This window comes from Pseudoliparis swirei, chromosome 21, assembly GCF_029220125.1.
Source record: "Pseudoliparis swirei isolate HS2019 ecotype Mariana Trench chromosome 21, NWPU_hadal_v1, whole genome shotgun sequence".
Classification (NCBI taxonomy): domain Eukaryota; kingdom Metazoa; phylum Chordata; class Actinopteri; order Perciformes; family Liparidae; genus Pseudoliparis; species Pseudoliparis swirei.
In genome coordinates, this window is record NC_079408.1 from 4,267,633 (window position 1) to 4,288,407 (window position 20,775).

Consider the following 20,775-nt stretch of genomic DNA (forward strand, 5'->3'; position numbering starts at 1 on the left):
TTAAAGTAACATTATGTAACAATTGTACCTTAAAATAACAGCTTGAACAAAATTGTGCCGCTACAATGACTTTTAATATGGCGATTTGCGCCTCCGCCGTTGCCATCGGGGGTCTGTGGGGAAATAACTCCGCTATGTAGGATTCTGGAGCCGCCCGATCCGGGGCGGATGTACTTCGACCTGCTTTCTGGCAGTGATTACGCAATGTCATATAGTGCCAGTCCACGCTCGCAGCTACAGTATAAGGGCGAAGCAAGCGAAGTCTCCTGTAATGAATTACACGTTCCAATGTAAATTATGAATATGTAGCTTTTTGGCGTTGTCAACAATATTGTATTCGATCACACGTACTCCACATTCAAACATTTAGAAACAGCGACCCTGTGAAGTGGCTGTCAATCACAGTGTGGCACCGTGCGTGCTGGTCGAGGGGGCGTGCCTGTGATTGGCGGAGTAGAGGGGAGGCGGGGTTAACCTGTCGGAAAACGGAAGTTAAGGGTGGTTGACGGGGACAGTTGTTGTAGATGTCCGAGCTGCTGAGCCGAGAGGAGCACGCTGTCTGTGTTGGTGGATGCCCAATAAAGTGAGGATTAATAACGTCGTCCCGTCTCCGTGTCATCAGTCCATAACGTCCGAGACGTTACAGTATATAGGCTGAAAACGCGATCGGTATTTCATCTCAACTAAATGTTGTCATTCTTTTGGTTATGTAAGCATTCATCTCCGATATCACAATGAATAAAACTATGCAGTCATATTTATGTAAAATCTTTGAATATTCTTCCCTTATCGGTTGACATCATTTCTTGGTTTCTGACTTCGTCTGGTCATCAATACAAGTGTATGCGAGGCTGCATCTATCGTAACTGGGTATTTACGACACTGAAGTAAATGTTAAATACCTCCAAAACTGAAGGGGGCGCTAAAAGGGAAAAACTCCATAATGGGGCTTTAATATGACAATCTCAACTTTTTTATTTTATCCTTCTAATTCTGGATCTGTAGTGTGTTTCCTGAAGGAATAAGATAAGTAGACGAGGACATGCTGCTGGAGATTTAAAAATATTTCTCTCAAAATCTAGTCACCTGTTGCCCGACTAAAAGGGCTCAAACTTGCATTGGCACCATGGCAACCTATACGCGTCCATTAAACTACACATTATATCCACATTCTGTCAAAGATATGACTAATAAAATGCAGTTAAACATTTATTTTCCCTTTTCTTCTCCATGCTTATTGCTGCTGCTTGTGGGCGTGTCTGAGGACAAAGGCCGTCAGGCGGGGCAGCGGCAGAACCTGAGAGGCGAGCAGCTCACAGCTGAACAGGCTGCTGTTGTGGCCAGGTATGAATAACTATGCACGGGTATTTACACAGATGGTCCAATTACCCCACACACACACACACACACACACACACACCCCGAAACGTGAAAGACGACATCAAGGTTGTGCACTTTCTCTGCAATTTAAAAGGCAATCTGTCGTTTTTTATATGTCAACATGTCCTAATGCTGGTCGTTAAGTTATAAGAATGTGTTTTTATTATAATAAATCTGTGCATTCAGTCCCTTGTTTTTTTTGTGGGGGTATCTTACGATTTAAATTTGTAAGTGAAAGGATAAAAAAAGGAAAAAATCAAGGTAAATGGTCACATTTAAAGCCCAAATATCATAATAATAAAAAATACAAATACAAATTATACTTCTGTGTTAGTATTATCATATTTCGAATTGGTATATCACGTTGTTGGAAGTGTATTTACTCAAATATCATAATTGATACTTAACTGAAACTATAGGTTCATCATTACATTAATTAAATCTTTTTTTGATTTAAATTTTTTTATAATTGAATTATTTCATGATATTTCCTCTCTTTTTTTATAAATGAATACATATGTTTTCTTTTCTTTCGTAAAGCTGTGGTTGTGGTTTCGCAGCGTCAGGGACCGGTTCAGCTTGCCGGACTGCCCCCCCCCCCTTCTCCCGAGACACCAGGGGGCGGGGCCGCGAGGGGGCGTGGCCAGGTGAGGAGGAGAGTACAAGAGAAGAAATAGGATGGGCCGTTTTCCTTCACGGCGTTCGGTCGCTCTCAGCGCGCGCACGACAGAAAGCAGCCGGGAAAGTTTTCAAACTGGATTTAAAGTGTTTTTATTGTTGTTTTTGTTTATTTTAAGTTCGCTCGGTCAACGTCGGTGGTTTTTGTGTCGTGCTCCGTTACCCGGTCGGAGTCCTCCTCCTCCGCCGTTGGTTTGAACTGAACGTGAGCTAACGTTTCTATTTTTAAATCTCACTTTCAAACCGCAGCTGTCCATTTGAACGGCGACCACGGATTTTACCCGCATATTTTTTTTTTTTTAAGGAAATAAAAACACTTTCTTAAAAGGAAAAGTCACTGTCAATACTTAGTAGTTGTTTTAAAAGTATTTATTTATTAGTAGAACGTTGAGGTTTTTGCCCCCCCGGCCCCGCCCCCCTCCTTCTCCTCCGTTGCCATGGCGAAGCTTGGCTGGCACTCGGCAACGCAGGAGTTTCCACATCCGTTCATCCACCAGGTGAAGCTGACCTGTGCTCAGAGGACCAGGGTAAGGTTCACATCCACAGCTTGCTCATGGGTTCAGGGTAAGGTTAACATGAACATGTTAAGGGGATCAGGTTTTAATTTTACACCGACAGAACTTAAAATAGAAAATAAATCAAAATATACTACATGAAACTTATTGGGCATTAATTTATAGTCAGTTCTCCTCAAAGATTACTAATAATTTGCTTGAAAAGGATTCAAGGAGTCGAGGAGTTAAGGGTGCTTATTATGTTTGGATTCATATGCCTGAAATCAAATTTCCCTTCTCTTAAAAAAATGTTTTGACATGCCTGCTTTCTGCTTTCCATTTTTTGTTTTTGTCAACACGAGCTGAAGGGAACACCGAGTGTTTCACACTTCTCTATCGGACTGTGGCGCCTAAACAAAACAGCCGAGTCATAAATGATCCCGGCCTTCGACGGGCAACAACAACAACAACAACATACCTCGGAATAACACGACTCTGAGTGACACGAGCGGGGCGCCGAGTCACGCCTGACTCAGGAAACACCGCCATGTTTGTTACTTTTTGAATAACTCCTTCTTCTTCTGGTCCCCAGGGCGCCATCCTGGGCGTCATCCTCGTCCCCCTCCGCCTCGCCATGGCGGCGCTCTGCTTCCTCCTCATGTGGCCCCTCGCCCGGCTCCGATTGGCCGGCCTGTCGGAGGAGGATCGCGCCCGGCCCGTCGAGGGCTGGCGGCGCTGGCTGCTCCACCCGGTCATGAAGCTGCTGAGCCGCTCCGTCTTCTTCTTCCTGGGCTTCCTGTGGGTGGAGGTCAAAGGTCGCAGGGCCGACCTGAAGGAGGCGCCGGTGCTGGTGGTGGCGCCGCACAGCACCTACCTGGACATGGTGGTGCTGGTGCCGACCGAGCTGCCCACGGTGGTGTCGCGGTCGGAGAACACCGGGCTGCCGATCATAGGAGGTGAGGGACGCACACGTGCACACGCACACACACACAGACGTGCACACACACACACACACGTGCACAAACACACGCACACACACACACACGTGCACAAACACACACACGCACACACACACGTGCACACACGCGTGCACACACACACGTGCACAAACACACACGCGCACGCACACACACGTGCACAAACACACCCATGCACACACGCACACACGTGCACAAACACACACACACGCACACACACACGCACACACACACACGTGCACAAACACACACACGCACACACGTGCACACACACACACATGCACAAACACACCCATGCGCACACACGCACACGTGCACAAACACACACACACACACGCACACACACACACGTGCACAAACACACACACGCACACACGTGCACACACACACACACGTGCACAAACACACACGCACGCACACACACGTGCACAAACACACACATGCACACACGTGCACACACGCACCCACACACGCACAAACACACACACACACACGTGCACAAACACACACACGCACACACGTGCACACACACACACACGTGCACACACGCACACACACACGCACGCACACACACACACGCACACACGTGCACACACACACACACGCACGCACACACACGTGCACAAACACACACGTGCACACACGCACAAACACACACGCACACACACACACGTGCACAAACACACACACACACACACACACGTGATCCTTTGTGTTGTCCCAGATTCCTTAGAATCCAGTTGCTTCACTCAACCAGTTGTTGCGTCACAACCGGAGCCTAAAAACAACAACAACACAACATTCGCTGCTCTTCTCTTGACAGAGAGTAACACATCATCACGATGTCCTCATCGAGTCATCGACTCGTCTATTTAAAGTAAAAAACGTCCAGAAATTTCGAAAGGTTCCGTTAAAATGTGTTTCTTTGTCTTTTACTGTTGTTGTAATTATAAGAAGAATTTGTGTATCTTTTATCTTTTGTTGTGTTCCTCCTGAAGTGTCATGGTGCAGCTGTAAGTGACATCGATTGTTTGAGATGTTCAAAGTGTTGCGTCACACTCACACACACACACACACACGGTGTGTTTGACTGACTCGTCACATAAATACATTTTTTTTTCATATATTGGAGAATTAGTTTAATCGCATGTCAAAAATCCATTTATTATTATTATTTCATTGAAATTTTTTTCTGGCAAACAACCAAAAATAATGTTTATAAAAGACGGGTCGAGGAATATGAAAGTATGCGAGGAATTCCAAAGATAAACAAGTGACTCCTCTGCCTCGCTTTGGCACTTGCTTTCCCGGCTGGCTCCTCCCACCTTGTTCTGGTTCTGGTTCTCATGTGACGTTTGTGTGTTTTCAGCTCTGCTGGAGTTCAACCAATCGGTGATGGTGAGCCGGACGGATCCGGAGTCGAGGAAGAAGGCCGTGGCGCAGGTCACGGAGAGGCTGACCTCCGACGGCTACTGGCCTCAGGTGTGATGTCACTCGAGGCTTTTCGACCTCGCTGTCGTTTTACGGAACCGGCAGTATAGCGACCAATCAAATCGCGCGTTGCCGCAATTAGGGGAAGATCTCATAAGTAATCTGGTGGTTTGAGGCCAGAACCTGATTTGACACCGGGGGGGGGGGGGGGGGGGGATATGAAGACGTTAAAGTCACAACTCAGACTGAAAGTTAAGAGTCTCTAACTTTATAATTTTTTTCTAATATTCCATGAACTCTGATTGGTCAGGAGGCGGAGCTTAAATCTCCAATGTCACCTGTGCACGGGTCGGGTGTTTTTGGGAACAGAATGCGATGTTATTGGTGAATAGATACTATGTGCACGTTACCACGTGAAGCAGAGCAGGCTGAAGATGCATCATCAGTAGAAGGCTGACAAGCCGCGAATATATTTATATATATTATTATATGTATCTTTTTATATATAAATAATATGTATAAATATATATATATTAAATATAATTTATTTCTTTTATCGAAAAAGATATATTAATATATATATTAAAAAATATATATATATAAATAAAAAAAGATATATATTTTAATTTTATATATATATTATATTCTTTTATATATAAAAAACATAAATATTTATTTATATATTATTATTATTATATATTTTTTTAAATATAAATATGTGTGTATTCTTTTCTCTCTAACTCTCATGTCACATGTCTTCCTTCTTGGCCAGATGCTGATGTTTCCCGAGGGAACCACGACCAACGGCAGGGCGCTCATCAAATTCAAACCCGGTGAGTCCCGTCCGGTTGGTCCGGTGGCTCCCGATGTTCCACATTCCTGACGTTTATTCACGAGCTCGTACGATTGTTTTTTGGTGAATGAGAGAAAAGGGCGCAGCTTTTTTGCGACTCGTCCTGATTCCAGTCTTTCCCGTCTTTCCCGTCTTGACTCTTTTCTCTCTGTGTTTCTCGCCGCCATCAGGCGCCTTCCTCGCCGGACTCCCGATCCAACCGGTTCTGTTGCGTTACCCCAACAAGCTGGTGAGTGGCAGCTGCATCTGCTGCTTTTTATCACGCAGATTCGATGCTCGCCGCTTTCCGATGTTTCCTGTGAGAGTTCGGATCTGTCACGGTTGACTTCGGAGAAGGAATGTCGTTTATTAAGGTCGCCGAATCAGAAAACCCTCAACTTCTGAACTCCAGCGTGGAGTTAATCTGAGGTTGTAAACTAACAACAAAACGTTTATATGTCACCTTTTACAGAATATCTCTATGCACCGATTCACAAAAAGCTCTCAAAAACTGTGGCCCCTCCCCTTTTTATATGTCCACACACTTTACTAATTACCTCAATTAAATTAATTACATTTGTGGAGGTAAATTAAGTAATTAAGGCACATCTAAGGGCGTGAATTGTTGATAAGTAATAAATGTGAGTTAAAGGCAGTTACCAAGGATTGTATGGTTGGCAATATGCTGAGATACCTGAAGCAGGTGCACTTTATTTTATTTTATTTATTTTATTTATTTCATTTATTTTATTTTTATTTTATTTGAACAACAAATATAAAGTACAATATACACGTATCTTATGGCCACAATTTAAATAAAATGTGGGAAAGGTTTAATTCAATTGAGGCCCAAATTCTATCTCATGCTTACAAATTTTAACTAAAATTAGTATTTTTATTTCTCTAAGAACTCTGTGCTAAAGTTCTTGACTGAGACGGTTAAATCTGATTAAATAATTCAGAACAAAATGTAAATAACTAACACAGTAAATAAAATAAATCTCAGATCAGCTCTCTGTAGAGCATCGAAAGGTTTGACATCCGTCCAGATATGAACTGGTAATATCTTTAGAGATTGTATAAAACGTCTTTAGAGATTATAAAATATCTTTAGAGATTATAAAACGTAAACCAGGAGCGATAACTTTGTCACTGGAGAAAAAGTCAAACTGTCTCCACCTTTGATTGATTTGCCACTTTCAACACGACGGAGCACACAGGACGCTTTGTTCTGTCTGTGTGTGTGACACACACACACACACACACACACACACACACACCATGCCAGCTATCGGTGTTTAAGGGAACTCCCCGCCTGGCCTGAAGGAGGTCATTTCTTTCTTTTCTCTCTGGTTGTCTACTGATTAATTTAATCTTTTTAATCTCTGTAATCTTCTTATTGCCCCTCCTCAGGACACGGTGCGCTGGACGCACGAAGGAACGAGCTGGTGAGTGAGCTTGGGAAGCTTCTCTAACAACCTCCAGGACTTTGGACCTGTTTGACAATCTGCCCGGCAACTTGATTTTATTTATATATTTTTTTTACCCTGAAATATCAAGAGAATATTTAATAATATGTTGCACTATATGTTCTCCTGTTGGGACACCATGACACATATGATACCATATAATGGTATTATCTCTGGTATAATGAATAATAATAATAATAATAATAATAAGCAAATTTAGTGATATTATCTCTGGTATAATGTACAATAATAATAAGTAAAATGATATTATCTCTGGTATAGTGTATAAAAATAATAATAATAATAATTAAATTTAATGATATTATCTCTGGTATAATGTATAATAATAGTAATAAGTAAAATGATATTATCTCTGGTATAATGTATAATAATAATAATAAGTAAAATGGTATTATCTCTGGTATAATGTACAATAATAATAAGTAAAATGATATTATCTCTGGTATAATGTATAATAATAATAATAATAATAAGTAAAATGATATTATCTCTGGTATAATGTATAATAATAATAATAAGTAAAATGGTATTATCTCTGGTATAATGTACAATAATAATAATAAGTAAAATGATATTATCTCTGGTATAATGTATAATAATAATAATAAGTAAAATGGTATTATCTCTGGTATAATGTATAATAATCTGTATAATCTCTAATATAATGCACCACGAGCTGCAGCAGGAAGTTGAAGCGACACCTCTCAGGAGGCGTCATGGTGCTATGACTCTGGGCGTGGATGCAGTAACATGAGTCACGTGCGGCGCTCAATTCAAAGTACACGAGTACAAACTTGTGTTCTTTTGGAGTCTGGTCTTGGGAGTCCAGACTCCGGAGGACGGGAGGACGGTCTTTCTGCGATTGGACCAGCAGCTGACTTGATGACGTCACCACATCAGCTGTTCTTGCTCCTGGGTTTACTCTAATTATTCACTGTAAATTATGTTTTACAGTCAAATAAACAAAACATCCTAAAATTACATTCCGTGACTCAACAACAGTCGTATTTATAAAAAGTCATCTGTCAGTAGTTTATTTTCTCCTCCGCTACCGTTTCCGGTTGTTGGTGAAATGCATTCTGGGATATCGGCTGGCCAGAGTACGCACAAGTCTCCTCTGATGCGTCCTCCGGAAAGTGGGAGGATCAAGTAACATCCGGGTGTTTTGACCGTGCTTTGAGAGAAGCGGACTTTGAATGTGAACATGTCCTCGGACTGAGACTGATGACGAGACACGAGTCACGAGGAGAGGAACGTACGCACAAGAACGCTGATTGAGAAACGCCGGTGGACTCTGATAAGTTTTGGACTCGTTGTGTAAGCGCTGCACACGAGAGATAAAAAACATATTTGAAGTTTATGTATATACTTCAAATATAATGGTTATTAAGACGTTCTTAGGTGTGTGTGTGTGTGTGTATATATATATATATATATAAACATCCTGGTGAGTACTTTAACCCCCCGTCTTGTCTCCCAGGAAGGAGGCGCTGTGGCACACCGCCTCTCAGCTCTACACCAACGTCACGGTGGAGGTGAGTTCACCTCATGAGACACACAACAACAACAACAACAATAGAGTTATGACGTGTGTTCAGTTCACTCTGACGTCACTGCAGTCAAGGATCACCTCCATGACCTCCTCCTCTTCTTCCTCCCCTTCTTCTTTCTTCCTCGTCTCCTTCTTCTTCTTCTTTATTCTCCTCCTTCTTTCTTCTCCTCCTTCTTTCTTTCTCTTCCTTCTTCCTCGTCTCCTCCTCCTTCTTCTTCTTTCTCGCCTCCTCCTTCTCCTCTTCTTCTTTGTCTCCTCCTCCTCTTCCTTCTTTGTCTCCTCCTCTTCCTTCTTCCTCCTTCTTCTTTCTCGTCTCCTCCTCCTTCTTCTTTCTTCTCCTCCTTCGTCTCCTCCTCCTTCTTCTTTGTCTCCTTCTTTCTTCTCCTCCTTCTTCTCCTCTTCCTTCTTTGTCTCCTCTTCCTTCTTCCTCCTCCTTCTTCTTCTTTCTCGTCTCATCCTCCTTCTTCTTTCTTCTCCTCTTCTTCTTTGTCTCCTCCTCCTCTTCTTTCTCCTCCTGCTCCTTCTTCTTCTTTTTCTTCTCCTCCTTCATCTTCTTCCTCCTCCTCCTCCTCCTCCTCCTTCAGTTCCTCCCCGTCTACACGCCCTCCCAGGAGGAGAAGGATGACCCCGGCCTCTACGCGGACAACGTTCAGAAGCTCATGGCCATGTACGTGTAACGGATGCTTCATCAGGGCGGGGCGACCCACCCCCGACCCACAGCGGGGGTAATCATACCATAATGACCCCCCCCCCCCCCCCCCACAGGGCTCTCGGACTCCCCTCCACAGACTATGAGATGGCGGGCCGGGTCCCCGTCAATAAGCTGGGGGGCCTCTCCATCCCGCTGGAGTCTCCCGCCAGGAAGACGCTGGCGCTGCTGCGCGGCGACGGGTGAGCGACGCCTCCTCCGCGTGTGTCTGCTGCGTCGCCGTGGAAACGCTTCAGTGTGTTCACCTCCTCGTCTTCCTCTTCCCCTCTCAGTCCGGGAGTGGAAGCGGCGCTGGACAGGATGATCGCCAGGTGTCGGTCGGGAGCTCAGGGGTCAAAGGTCAGCGCAGAGGAGCTGACCTTCGTCCTCGGGCTGACGGACGAGGAGGCGGTGCTCGCCGTCCGCCACATTTACTCCAAGGTACGTCGACGCCTCTTCATCGCCACGCCCCGCCCCCAGGTCACGAGGCGGGGTCGCAGGGTCATGGAAAACCTGGAAACGTCCTGGAATGTTAAAATGGTTACTTCCAGGCGAGTTCACCTCATGAGACACAACAACAACAATAACAATAACAATAGAGTTATGGTGTGTGTTCAGTTCACTCTGACGTCACTGCAGTCAAGGATCACCTTCATGACCTCTTCTTCTTCTTTTTTCTTCTTCGTCTTCCTCGTCTTCTTCTTCGTCTCCTCCTTCTTCTCCTCCTTCTTCTTTCTTCTCGTTCTTCTTCGTCTTCCACGTCTCCTTCTTCTTCTTTCTCCTCCTTCTTCTTTTTCTTCTTCTCCTCTTCCTCCTCCATCTTTTTCTGTTTTAAATTATTTATTTCCAGGCCTGGAAAAGTCCTTGAAAAAAAAATGTAATCCCCAAAGTTTGGGAAAAGTCATGGAAATGTGTTATATATTATATTCACCTGTTCATTTATGATAAGTTTTAAATAATTAATATGCTTTTAACAAGAATGACGCTCTAAACGCCTATTGGTCAACACGTGTGTGAACCCCAAATGGGGGTACGTGTACCCCTGGGGGTACGTGAAAGTACTGCAGGGGGTACGGGAGATAAAAGAAATATATATTAAAAAATGAGCATCCATTAAAAAAAAATCCTTTAAAAAGTGTTATTAAATACATATTCAATACAATATAAGTGTAAGTTCATTAAGGGAATGGTATATATATATTCTATATTAAATCAGACGCTGGTGGCATTTGAACATTGCACTGATCGGGGGATACTTGGCGTTAAAAAAAAAAATATATATATATATATATGTATGTGTATATATATACACTACCGTTCAAAAGTTTGGGATCACTTAGAAATGACTTTATTTTTCAAAGAAAAACACTGTTTTTTCAATGAAGATAACATTAAATTAATCAGAAATACACTCTATACATTGTTAATGTGGTAAATGACTATTCTAGGTGGAAACGTCTGGTTTCTAATGAAATATCTCCAGAGGTGTATAGAGGCCCATTTCCATCAACTATCACTCCAGTGTTCTAATGGTACATTGTGTTTGCTAATCGCCTTAGAAGACTAATGTCTGATTAGAAAACCCTTGTGCAATTATGTTAGCACAGCTGAAAACAGTTATGCTGGTGATATAAGCTATACAACTGGCCTTCCTTTGAGCTTGAAGTTTGAAGAACAAAATGAATACTTCAAATATTAATCATTATTTCTAACCTTGTCAATGTCTTGACTATATTTTCTATTCATTTGACAAATAAAAGTGTGATTTTTCATGGAAGACACGAAATTGTCTGGGTGATCCCAAACTTTTGAACGGTAGTGTATATACACACATACATATATATATATGTGTATATATATATACACATATATATATGTATGTATTTATAATATATGTATGTATATATATATATGTGTAGATATATATGTATGTATATATATATATATATGTGTGTATGTATATATATATATGTGTGTATATATACAGGACTGTCTCAGAAAATTAGAATATTGTGATAAAGTTCTTTATTTTCTGTAATGCAATTAAAAAAACAAAAATGTCATGCATTCTGGATTCATTACAAATCAACTGAAATATTGCAAGCCTTTTATTCTTTAATATTGCTGATTATGGCTTACAGCTTAAGAAAACTCAAATATCCTATCTCTAAATATTAGAATATCATGAAAAAGTATACTAGTAGGGTATTAAACAAATCACTTGAATTGTCTAATTAACTCGAAACACCTGCAAGGGTTTCCTGAGCCTTGACAAACACTCAGCTGTTATAAATCTTTTTTTTAACTTGGTCTGAGGAAATATTCAAATTTTATGAGATAGGATTTTAGAGTTTTCTTAAGCTGTAAGCCATAATCAGCAATATTAAAAGAATAAAAGGCTTGCAATATTTCAGTTGATTTGTAATGAATCCAGAATGCATGACATTTTTGTTTTTTTAATTGCATTACAGAAAATAAAGAACTTTATCACAATATTCTAATTTTCTGAGACAGTCCTGTATATATATATATGTGTGTATATGTGTGTATGTATATATATATATTTGTGTGTATATACGTATATATGTATGTATATATATATTTCACAAGGTGGAAAATCACTGAAAAAAAGATAAAAAGTAAAAGCTGTCGTCCTCTCAGGACGAGCTGGTGGACCTCAGGCCGATCTACCTGACCGTGGGCGCTCTGTCGGGACGCCTCAGCTTCGAGTCTCTGCTCCACACGGCGTTCACTGTGAGTCCCCCTGACCCGATGAAGGACCCCCCCCCCCCCCCCCCCCCGGTCTAAATGTCTTGTTCCGTCCAGCTGTTTGACGCAGAGGGCCGGGGCAGCCTGGGTGCAGAGCAGCTGGGCGCTCTCATGGCGGCGCTGCTGGACTTCCCCCAGCGCCACACGGCCGCGCTGCACGCCGAGGCCGCCGCGCACGGCCGGCTCACGGAAGGTGAGGGGACGAAACACACACACACACACACACACACCGGTCTGACCTGGAGACGTCCTGGAGTGTGTTGTGTTCACATTTTCATTTACGCCGAGCTTGAAATGATTGAAATGAAAAGAAAGACGCTCAAAATATAAGCCAATGACACATCACACACACATCACACACACACATATACACACATATACACATCACACACCTCCACACACACATCACACACACATCACACACACACACACACATCACACACGTCACACACGACACACACATCACACCCACGTCACACACATCACACACATCACACACACGTCACACACATCACACACATCACACACATACACACAGTATACATCACACACATCACACACACATCACACACACACATATACACATCACACACCTCCACACACACATCACACACACACACACATCACATACACACACACACATCACGCACACACACATCACACACACACACACATCTACACATCACACCTCCACACATCACATATACACATCACATATCACACACACATACACACATACACACACACACATACACACACACACCTACACACACATCCACACACACACATACACATCCACACACACACACATACACACACACATACATCACACACACACACATACACACACACATCCACATATCACATCACACATACACACATATATACACATATACACATCATACACACACACATATACATACACACCTACACATACACACACATCACACATACACACACCTCCACATCACACATATACATCCACACACACATCACACACACACACATACACACTACACACACACATCACACACACATCACACATACATATACACACTACACACACATCATCACACACACATACATATACACACTCCACACACACTCTACACACACACCTCCACACACACACATCACACACACACATATACAGCATACACACCTACACACGCATACACATCTACACACACACATATACACGTCACACACCTCCACACACACATCACACACACACATATACAGCATACACATCTACACACACACATATACACGTCACACACCTCCACACACACATCACACACACAGCTCCACACACATCACACACACATCACACACACAGCTCCACACACACCTCCACACACACATCACACACACACATATACAGCATACACACCTACACACGCATACCTACACATCACACACACATCACACACACACACACATCACACATCACACACACATCACACACACATCACACACACATCACACACACACATACACACACACACATCTACACACACACACACACACACATCACACACACATCACACACACACACACATCACACACACAGCTCCACACACACCTCCACACACACATCACACACACACATCACACACACACATATACAGCATACACACCTACACACGCATACACATCTACACACACACATATACACGTCACACACCTCCACACATCACACACATACACACACATACACATCAAACACACATCACACACACACATACATCCTACACATCACACACACATCCTACACATCACACACACACATGCTTCGCGCCGTGAGTGAACGCACCTTAGCTGACAGTTCGGTGTCCATAGCAACAGCAGCTCAGGAATCATCCACCATCATGTCCACCCCGAGGTTTCACTCCATGTTGGGTCACGTGTGTGTGTGTGTGTGTCCGTGTGTGTGTCCTGCTCATCGAACAACCTCCTCGTCTGCCAACAGAGAGCCTGCTGCGCGTGCTGACGACCCATCCCACCTATCAGAGCGTGGCCAACGAGTACCTGCGGGCCGAGGAGGCGGGCTCCCGGCCGGCCAATGGGAAGCCCGGGAACAACAACGGGAGCGTCTCCCGCGACAACAAGAAGTTCGAATGAGGAAATGAAAGAAGAAGAATTGTGCTCTCCATCCTCGAGTGAAGAAAAAAGGGACATATTGGAATAACCAGAATAACCGTCGACACAGGATTGTATCTCAGGTGTGTGAGTGTGTGTGTGTGTGTGTGTGTGAGTGTGTGTGTGTTTTTATAAAATGTATATTACTGTATACTGCAGTCAACCATGCCAAGATTAGAAAAACCAAAGGATGATTTAAATTATGCCGACAGTGGCTCCGAGGTGTGTGTGTGTGTGTGTGTGTGTGTGTGTGTGTGTGTGTGTGTGTGTGTGTGTGTGTGTGTGTGTGTGTGTGTGTGTGTGTGTGTGTGTGTGTGTGTGTGTGTGTGTGTGTGTGTGTCTTTTGTTTACCAGTGTACATTTTTTAAATTGCCCACCCAGATGTTCAAAGACTCCATTACCTTTCCATGAAATGTCTTATTTATATAATTCCCTCTGTGTGTATTTTCTTAAACGGGACACGTGTTCGTGCAAAAAGAAAAAACTCTGTAAATCAAAAAGAAGTTTATTTTACGTAAAATTCATTCTTACATCTTTTGAATATTGTTCATACTTAACAATAAATTAAACTGTGAATTGTTTTTCAGGAATCCTCCCGTTCTTATTGTCTGTCTCTCCTCGCCGGCTTCCTGTTCGCGTTCTTCTTCTTCTTCTTCTTCATCAACAGGAAGTCTTTGTACTTCGTGGAAAGCGCCGCGGAGAAACGCGTCTTCGCGCCGCTTCTCGTCGAGGGCGGGCTCCAATCGCGGACCGGCGCCGCCGCCTCGGACCCGCCTCCTCCCGCGGTCTCCTCCCCTCCGCCCCTCCCCCTCCCTCTTTTCGACGGACTCTGCGGCTCGCCGCTCCTCTCCGTCCCGCTTCTCTGCGTCGCTCTTCCGGCTTCCTCCTCCCTCGTCTTCGCTCCCGGTGCGCCGCCGTCCCGAACATGCTCCGCCTCCTCCGCTCCGGCTCCGACGGCCTCGTCACTCGCTTCCTCCTCCTCCTCCTCCTCCTCCTCCTCCTCTGCTCTCGCCGTTACGCCTTCGCCGCTCCCGCGCAACCGCAGGGACGCCATGTAGTCCAGGAAGAGGCGGCCGTCGTGGTCGAGAGGAGACGCCGAGGCCTCTGGACGGCGTGAGGAGGCGGGGACCGGAGGACCGGCGGGCCCGCCTTCCGTCGGAGGCGCGTTTCCTCCGTCCTGGTCCGGGCTCGCGTGGGACTCCGAGCCCGGAGGATCCGGTTTCCACGGTGACGGTTCCTCGACGCTCGAGGTCGCCGGAGCCGTTTCTTCGGTCCCAGGAGTCGCGCCGTCGGACTCGGCGGCCGACAGGTCAGCCAGCTGCTGCTGGATCACCGCCAGAATCTGTTGAGCCAGAGGAGGAAGAAGAAGAGACGATATTTGTTCATTAAAAGGTAATTATTACTGTTCCATAACCTTTTTCTCTGCACGTTATTTTAATTATGTACTTGAAGTCTCACGGCGTGTATTCACCTCCAGCAAGAGTTCCCTGTATGACAGAAGGTCAACGGGGTCTGGAGAGGGGGGGGGGTCCCGGGACTCGGCCTCCGTCTGAGAGGAAGACATTCGATAACTCCCGCCATTTCACATGTCCATACATTTCGAGGCCTTGACGCAAAGAGTCGTCGAAACCGAAGCAGCGGCAGCCGAGACATCCTGACGTTTACTCGCCGTCGCCTGCATTTCCCACAATGCAACGTGATGGCGTCCAACGTCTCCGACGCTCACGTGAGGCCATAAAAGTGACGAGTAAGGCAAAAAAAAAGAGTACCCCGATGGGTCTAATGATGTGTGTGTGTGTGTGTGTGTGTGTGTGTGTGTGTGTGTGTGTGTGTGTGTGTGTGTGTGTGTGTGTGTGTGTGTGTGTGTGTGTGTGTGTGTGTGTGTGTGTGTGTGTGTGTGTGTGTGTGTGTGTGTGTGTGTGTGTGTGGAAGGGGCGTAGTCACCTCTCGCTCTCCAGGTAAAAGAAGGTCGACGGGCTCCGGGTCCGCCGAGATGAGGGAGTCCAGGAACTCTTCGCTCAGCGTCGACTCCGCCTGAGGAGACGAGCGCAGGGGGAGAATCTCGTCATGCGTCGATATTCAATACGGCAGAACAAGAAGACGTTTTTTTTTTTTTCTGACCACAAATCTAACGATGACGTCATCGTTAGATTTTTTATTTTTATTTCTAGATTTAGAAAAAAAAAATGTTACGGCACCTTGAGACCGAAGGAGTTTACGGTCCTCATGAATTCCTCAAAGTTGTGTGATTCATCGTCAAAAGAGGGGAAACATCCAGGAGGCACAGGTGTGCCTCTGAGATAATCAATGTTCTGCTCTTCTTCTGCGAGGAAAGGAGGAGAAGAAAGAAGAACATTTAATCGGGGACTAATTTTTAATTTATTTCATCTACTTGTCTTCTCAACCAATCAGAATGCTTGATTTCATCAATTGGTGGTCGAGACACTTGAGATGTTTGAGTCTGGATTTAAGCAGTTTTACGTCACCTTTCCCGTAACCCCTTGACCTCTGACCTTCTGGCTCGGCCCGCTGCCCTTCGGACGTCGTTCCTCTCGAGTCCCTGGGGCCCAAAAACAAAAAACAGGTGAAGTGAGCCGCGGCCACCGGGGTCGTCGGCGGGCGTCCGGTTCTGCGTCGTGAGCGCGACGGTTCTCTTACGGGTCTCGACCGTCGGGCCGATGGCACGAGCACCAGGTGTGACGCACCTCCGGCAGGTGGAGCAAAGGCGGAGGGCCCGAACAGGGGCTGCAGCAGAGCGGGCCGCCGACGGGCACCAGCACGTGGGGCACCAGAACCAGCAGGGGGCCCATCATGTGGGGGCCCATCACGTGGGGGCCCAACAGCGAATTTGAGTTTGAGGGGCCCGGCGTCGCCAGGAGAGGTTCCAACGGACCGAACGGTCCGACACTTTCTAGATTGTGGATGTGAGCCGACTCCTGGGCCAGGTGGAGGTGGTGTGGGGGGAAATAAGAAGAAGAGGACGGGGGTCCGGGCGGGTGATCGGGATATTCCATGTCGCTCAGGATGAGCTCAGGAAGAGAAAACAACAGCGGGTCCATCTTCTCTCTTCTATCTGTGCGTCTGTGTCAATTTTGTATTAAATGTCTTCTACCGTCTAACTGCAGGAGGAGATACAGTATTTATTAAGTATAGAAGATACAGAAACTACAGATTGATGATTTAAAGTGAGCAGCCATACATGAGAATACATATTTCATATTTAACTACAGTATTTATGAAGTATATAATATACATAAAACTACAGATTGATGATTTAAAGTGAGCACCCATACATGAGAATACATATTTCATATTTAACCAGTATTTATGAAGTATATAATAAACATAAAACTACAGATTGATGATTTAAAGTGAGCACCCATACATGAAAATACATATTTAATATTTAACGACAGTATTTATGAAGTATATAATATACATAAAACTACAGATTGATGATTTAAAGTGAGCACCCATACATGTGAATACATATTTCATATTTAACTGCAACTTTTACCTCGGTTTATTTTAATAATTGGACATTTTAATACCCAAATAATGTTTACATGTGTCTAAAAATCCAATATATTTTATAAATATATGACATTTATCGTTAACCTGTTTATTTCTGGATTTGTGCACATTTTTATGTTCATTTTGTTCTGTAACTGCTTCATAAAAAATTGAAATATTTAATTTAATTTAATTGAATGTGGCTTTATTAGCATGAAGGTTTCAGTAAAAAACAATGTAACCAAAGTATCAAAATAAATACATAATAATATGGATATTAACACAACATTAACACAATATTACAACAGTGATATATACAAACAGTATAATAATATATAATATCTTATTATGCTCATATTGTCCTTTATTTATAAAGTAGTTGCTATCAAATAGTATTATAATCATCGTACCTACCTTTCATGCGAGGAATGAATCGTCTTCAACCAATTATTCAGTTTGCATCTGCAGCTCGTTTTAAAAACAAACTTGATTCAAGTCGTATTGTTTTATTTTGAAATAAGTTTCTATGAATAACAACATTCCAAACTTCGTAAAGTTGTATATAATTTATTATTTTATTTCACATAATACATTTGATTTGCCTGATATCAGACAGCATGTGAAACAAAAAATATATAAACGATCTTACGAGGTAACGTAAAATACTATAAAACCTCATTTCCCAAGATGCCGAGCACGCTGATTTTTAAACCGGATATCCGCTCTGCTGTCCGCGCGAGGAGGAAGTCCGCCACACGTGGGATCCCGGAGACGAGGAGCGTGTTAGCTGCGACTTTTGAGTTGTTTTACGCGATAAGACGACGTGTTTTACACCTTTTGAAGCTCTGAAAACACGAAACCGTCGACATGTTCCTCCAGTTCTACGAAAACGATGCCGGAGACCGAGTCTACACGCTGAAGGTGACGCCACGTTGTGTTTACATCCTTCCTCTCGATGCGTATTGTTAAATATATTTTACTTCTTGGTTTGAAAGTAGGCCATACAAGCTGTGGCGTATTTAATTATATATACTGTACAGTGTATGGATGCACGCTAGTTAAATGGCTCGTTAGCTCGAGACCTGTGTTAAACTGTAATTGGTGTATGTAAAAAGTAAAGATTACTAACCTAAATGTAATCTAGTTTCAAAAACTAATTTTTGTATATCCAACTATTATTTATTTATTCGTGGGGTTTTTTCCTGACCGGAAATAACGTCCACCTGAGCTAACATCACAAAAACAAAAATATGTATAAACATACATTTATTTTCCTATAAACGACATGTAAGAGTGCTGTACATTAAGATCGACAAATATAACTTCCCATAGTAGTTCTGCTAAAGCAGATTAAGTTATTGTCGTTATTAGGTTGCATAATAATGTATGTCAATTGCCCTGAATTAGTCTGCAAATAAACTGTATTCATGTTTAAAAATACCCCATTTCTCTATTTTAAATCAAAATTCAAAATAGTAGTCATATGATGCAACTTTACATAAGTCATACAGACTGTTAACCAGTTAATCAAGAAATAGATTTATACATTAAATGCCCATGAAAATACTTAGTTGCAGCACTGGGACATTTATTCTTTGCTATTAAAATCATAATTAAACACCATTTTATTTCGTATTCATCACGACTAATAGTTGATGTGTTGTATTTTATTTGTATTATCTCCCCGTGCTGGAACGAACTGAACCGTCTTTGCTTTCTCTCGTCACCTACAGAAGTATTGTCCCGCCGGGGAGCCCACCAGCTCGGCCCACCCGGCTCGCTTCTCCCCAGACGACAAGTTCTCCCGCCATCGCGTGACGGTGAAGAAGCGCTTCAGCCTCCTGCTCACCCAGCAGCCCAGACCCATTCTGTGAGAGGTGGAGGGATGGAGACCGGACCCGAAAGTGGAGCGCCGCGGGCGGAGATTGGGACTGTAAAGTTGGAGAGAAAAACACACATTCAGAATCACAGCTTGGGAACGTGCAGCCAGGATTTGGCCTCGGGTTCACCCACATGTTGGGGTCTGTCGTGTAGCGTTGGATATTAGCTGTCGAGGATCCTCTTTTTATGTATCGTAATTTGTTCCCATTCATTTTAGGATAATGCTATAATTTTGTTTTCTTATGGAATAAATGTTTGCTTGATAGTTTGTAGTCGGGCGTCTCTTTGCGTATGAATGGATTAGTGCGTATGTCACGGCCTAAATCCCAAAATGAAAACAGGTGAGAAGTTTTCCAGTGGCGCGTTGGATGTTATTCTCCACCACCAATATCAAAAATGCCACATTTGTATGCGTGTCTCCTTATTGCCTGAATAGATGACTGGTCACGTCCAAATGCTGAAGGTAAAACATTACTTATAGACAGCAACATTGTAAATGTCAACTGTAGCCAATGCATGGAGACTTGTTTTCTGACCATGTACAAACACTTTGAATCTTTTGAACCGGTTTTGGTGAAGAGCCGGAAAAAGAAACCTCTTGAAAAGTCTTAGCTGAAGGGCACATGCTACTTATTCAATAGTGCATGTACACATTTACTTGGTTCGGTAGATGAGACACTGGTGGAAGAAGCTCAATACAACAATGTAAAAACAACCCTGTATTTTATTATTTATAGAAATTACTATAAACTATGCCAACGTTGATTGACTCAAATATGATTTATACTATTTTAATACAGCTGTTTCAGTCTTCAGTGAGGGTGTAATACTTTCCTCTGAAATGCAGTAGAGTAGAAGTATTAAAATACAAATACTTCAATTGTATTCAAGTACACAAAACAATGGTTCCCATTGATGACGCTCGCTTTTTTATGATTAATCTACTTC

At 43.4% G+C, this 20,775-nt stretch overlaps 2 protein-coding genes across 4 annotated transcripts; both read left to right on the forward strand.

Moving 5' to 3' along the window:
• Positions 1-594: 594 nt before the first annotated feature.
• Positions 595-15,014, forward strand: lpcat4 (lysophosphatidylcholine acyltransferase 4). 3 transcript variants are annotated; one of them, XM_056442371.1, is made up of 15 exons: positions 595-1,344; positions 1,941-2,263; positions 2,439-2,585; positions 3,145-3,508; positions 4,899-5,011; positions 5,733-5,793; positions 5,984-6,042; positions 7,206-7,240; positions 8,763-8,817; positions 9,419-9,501; positions 9,600-9,725; positions 9,816-9,963; positions 12,184-12,276; positions 12,349-12,484; positions 14,264-15,014. In XM_056442371.1, the coding sequence occupies exons 3-15, from the start codon at positions 2,496-2,498 to the stop codon at positions 14,413-14,415; spliced, it is 1,515 nt and encodes a 504-aa protein (XP_056298346.1). In that variant the 5' UTR covers positions 595-1,344; positions 1,941-2,263; positions 2,439-2,495; the 3' UTR covers positions 14,416-15,014. The 3 variants fall into 3 exon arrangements, with proteins under 3 accessions (XP_056298346.1, XP_056298345.1, XP_056298348.1); XM_056442370.1 differs by having other exon boundaries at positions 1,941-2,027; positions 2,178-2,585; XM_056442373.1 differs by lacking the exon at positions 2,439-2,585 and having other exon boundaries at positions 1,941-2,027.
• A 3,687-nt stretch (positions 15,015-18,701) lies between these two features.
• nop10 (NOP10 ribonucleoprotein homolog (yeast)) lies at positions 18,702-20,092 on the forward strand. Its single transcript, XM_056442389.1, has 2 exons — positions 18,702-18,867; positions 19,680-20,092. The coding sequence occupies exons 1-2, from the start codon at positions 18,814-18,816 to the stop codon at positions 19,818-19,820; spliced, it is 195 nt and encodes a 64-aa protein (XP_056298364.1). The 5' UTR covers positions 18,702-18,813; the 3' UTR covers positions 19,821-20,092.
• The last annotated feature ends 683 nt before the right edge of the window (positions 20,093-20,775 follow it).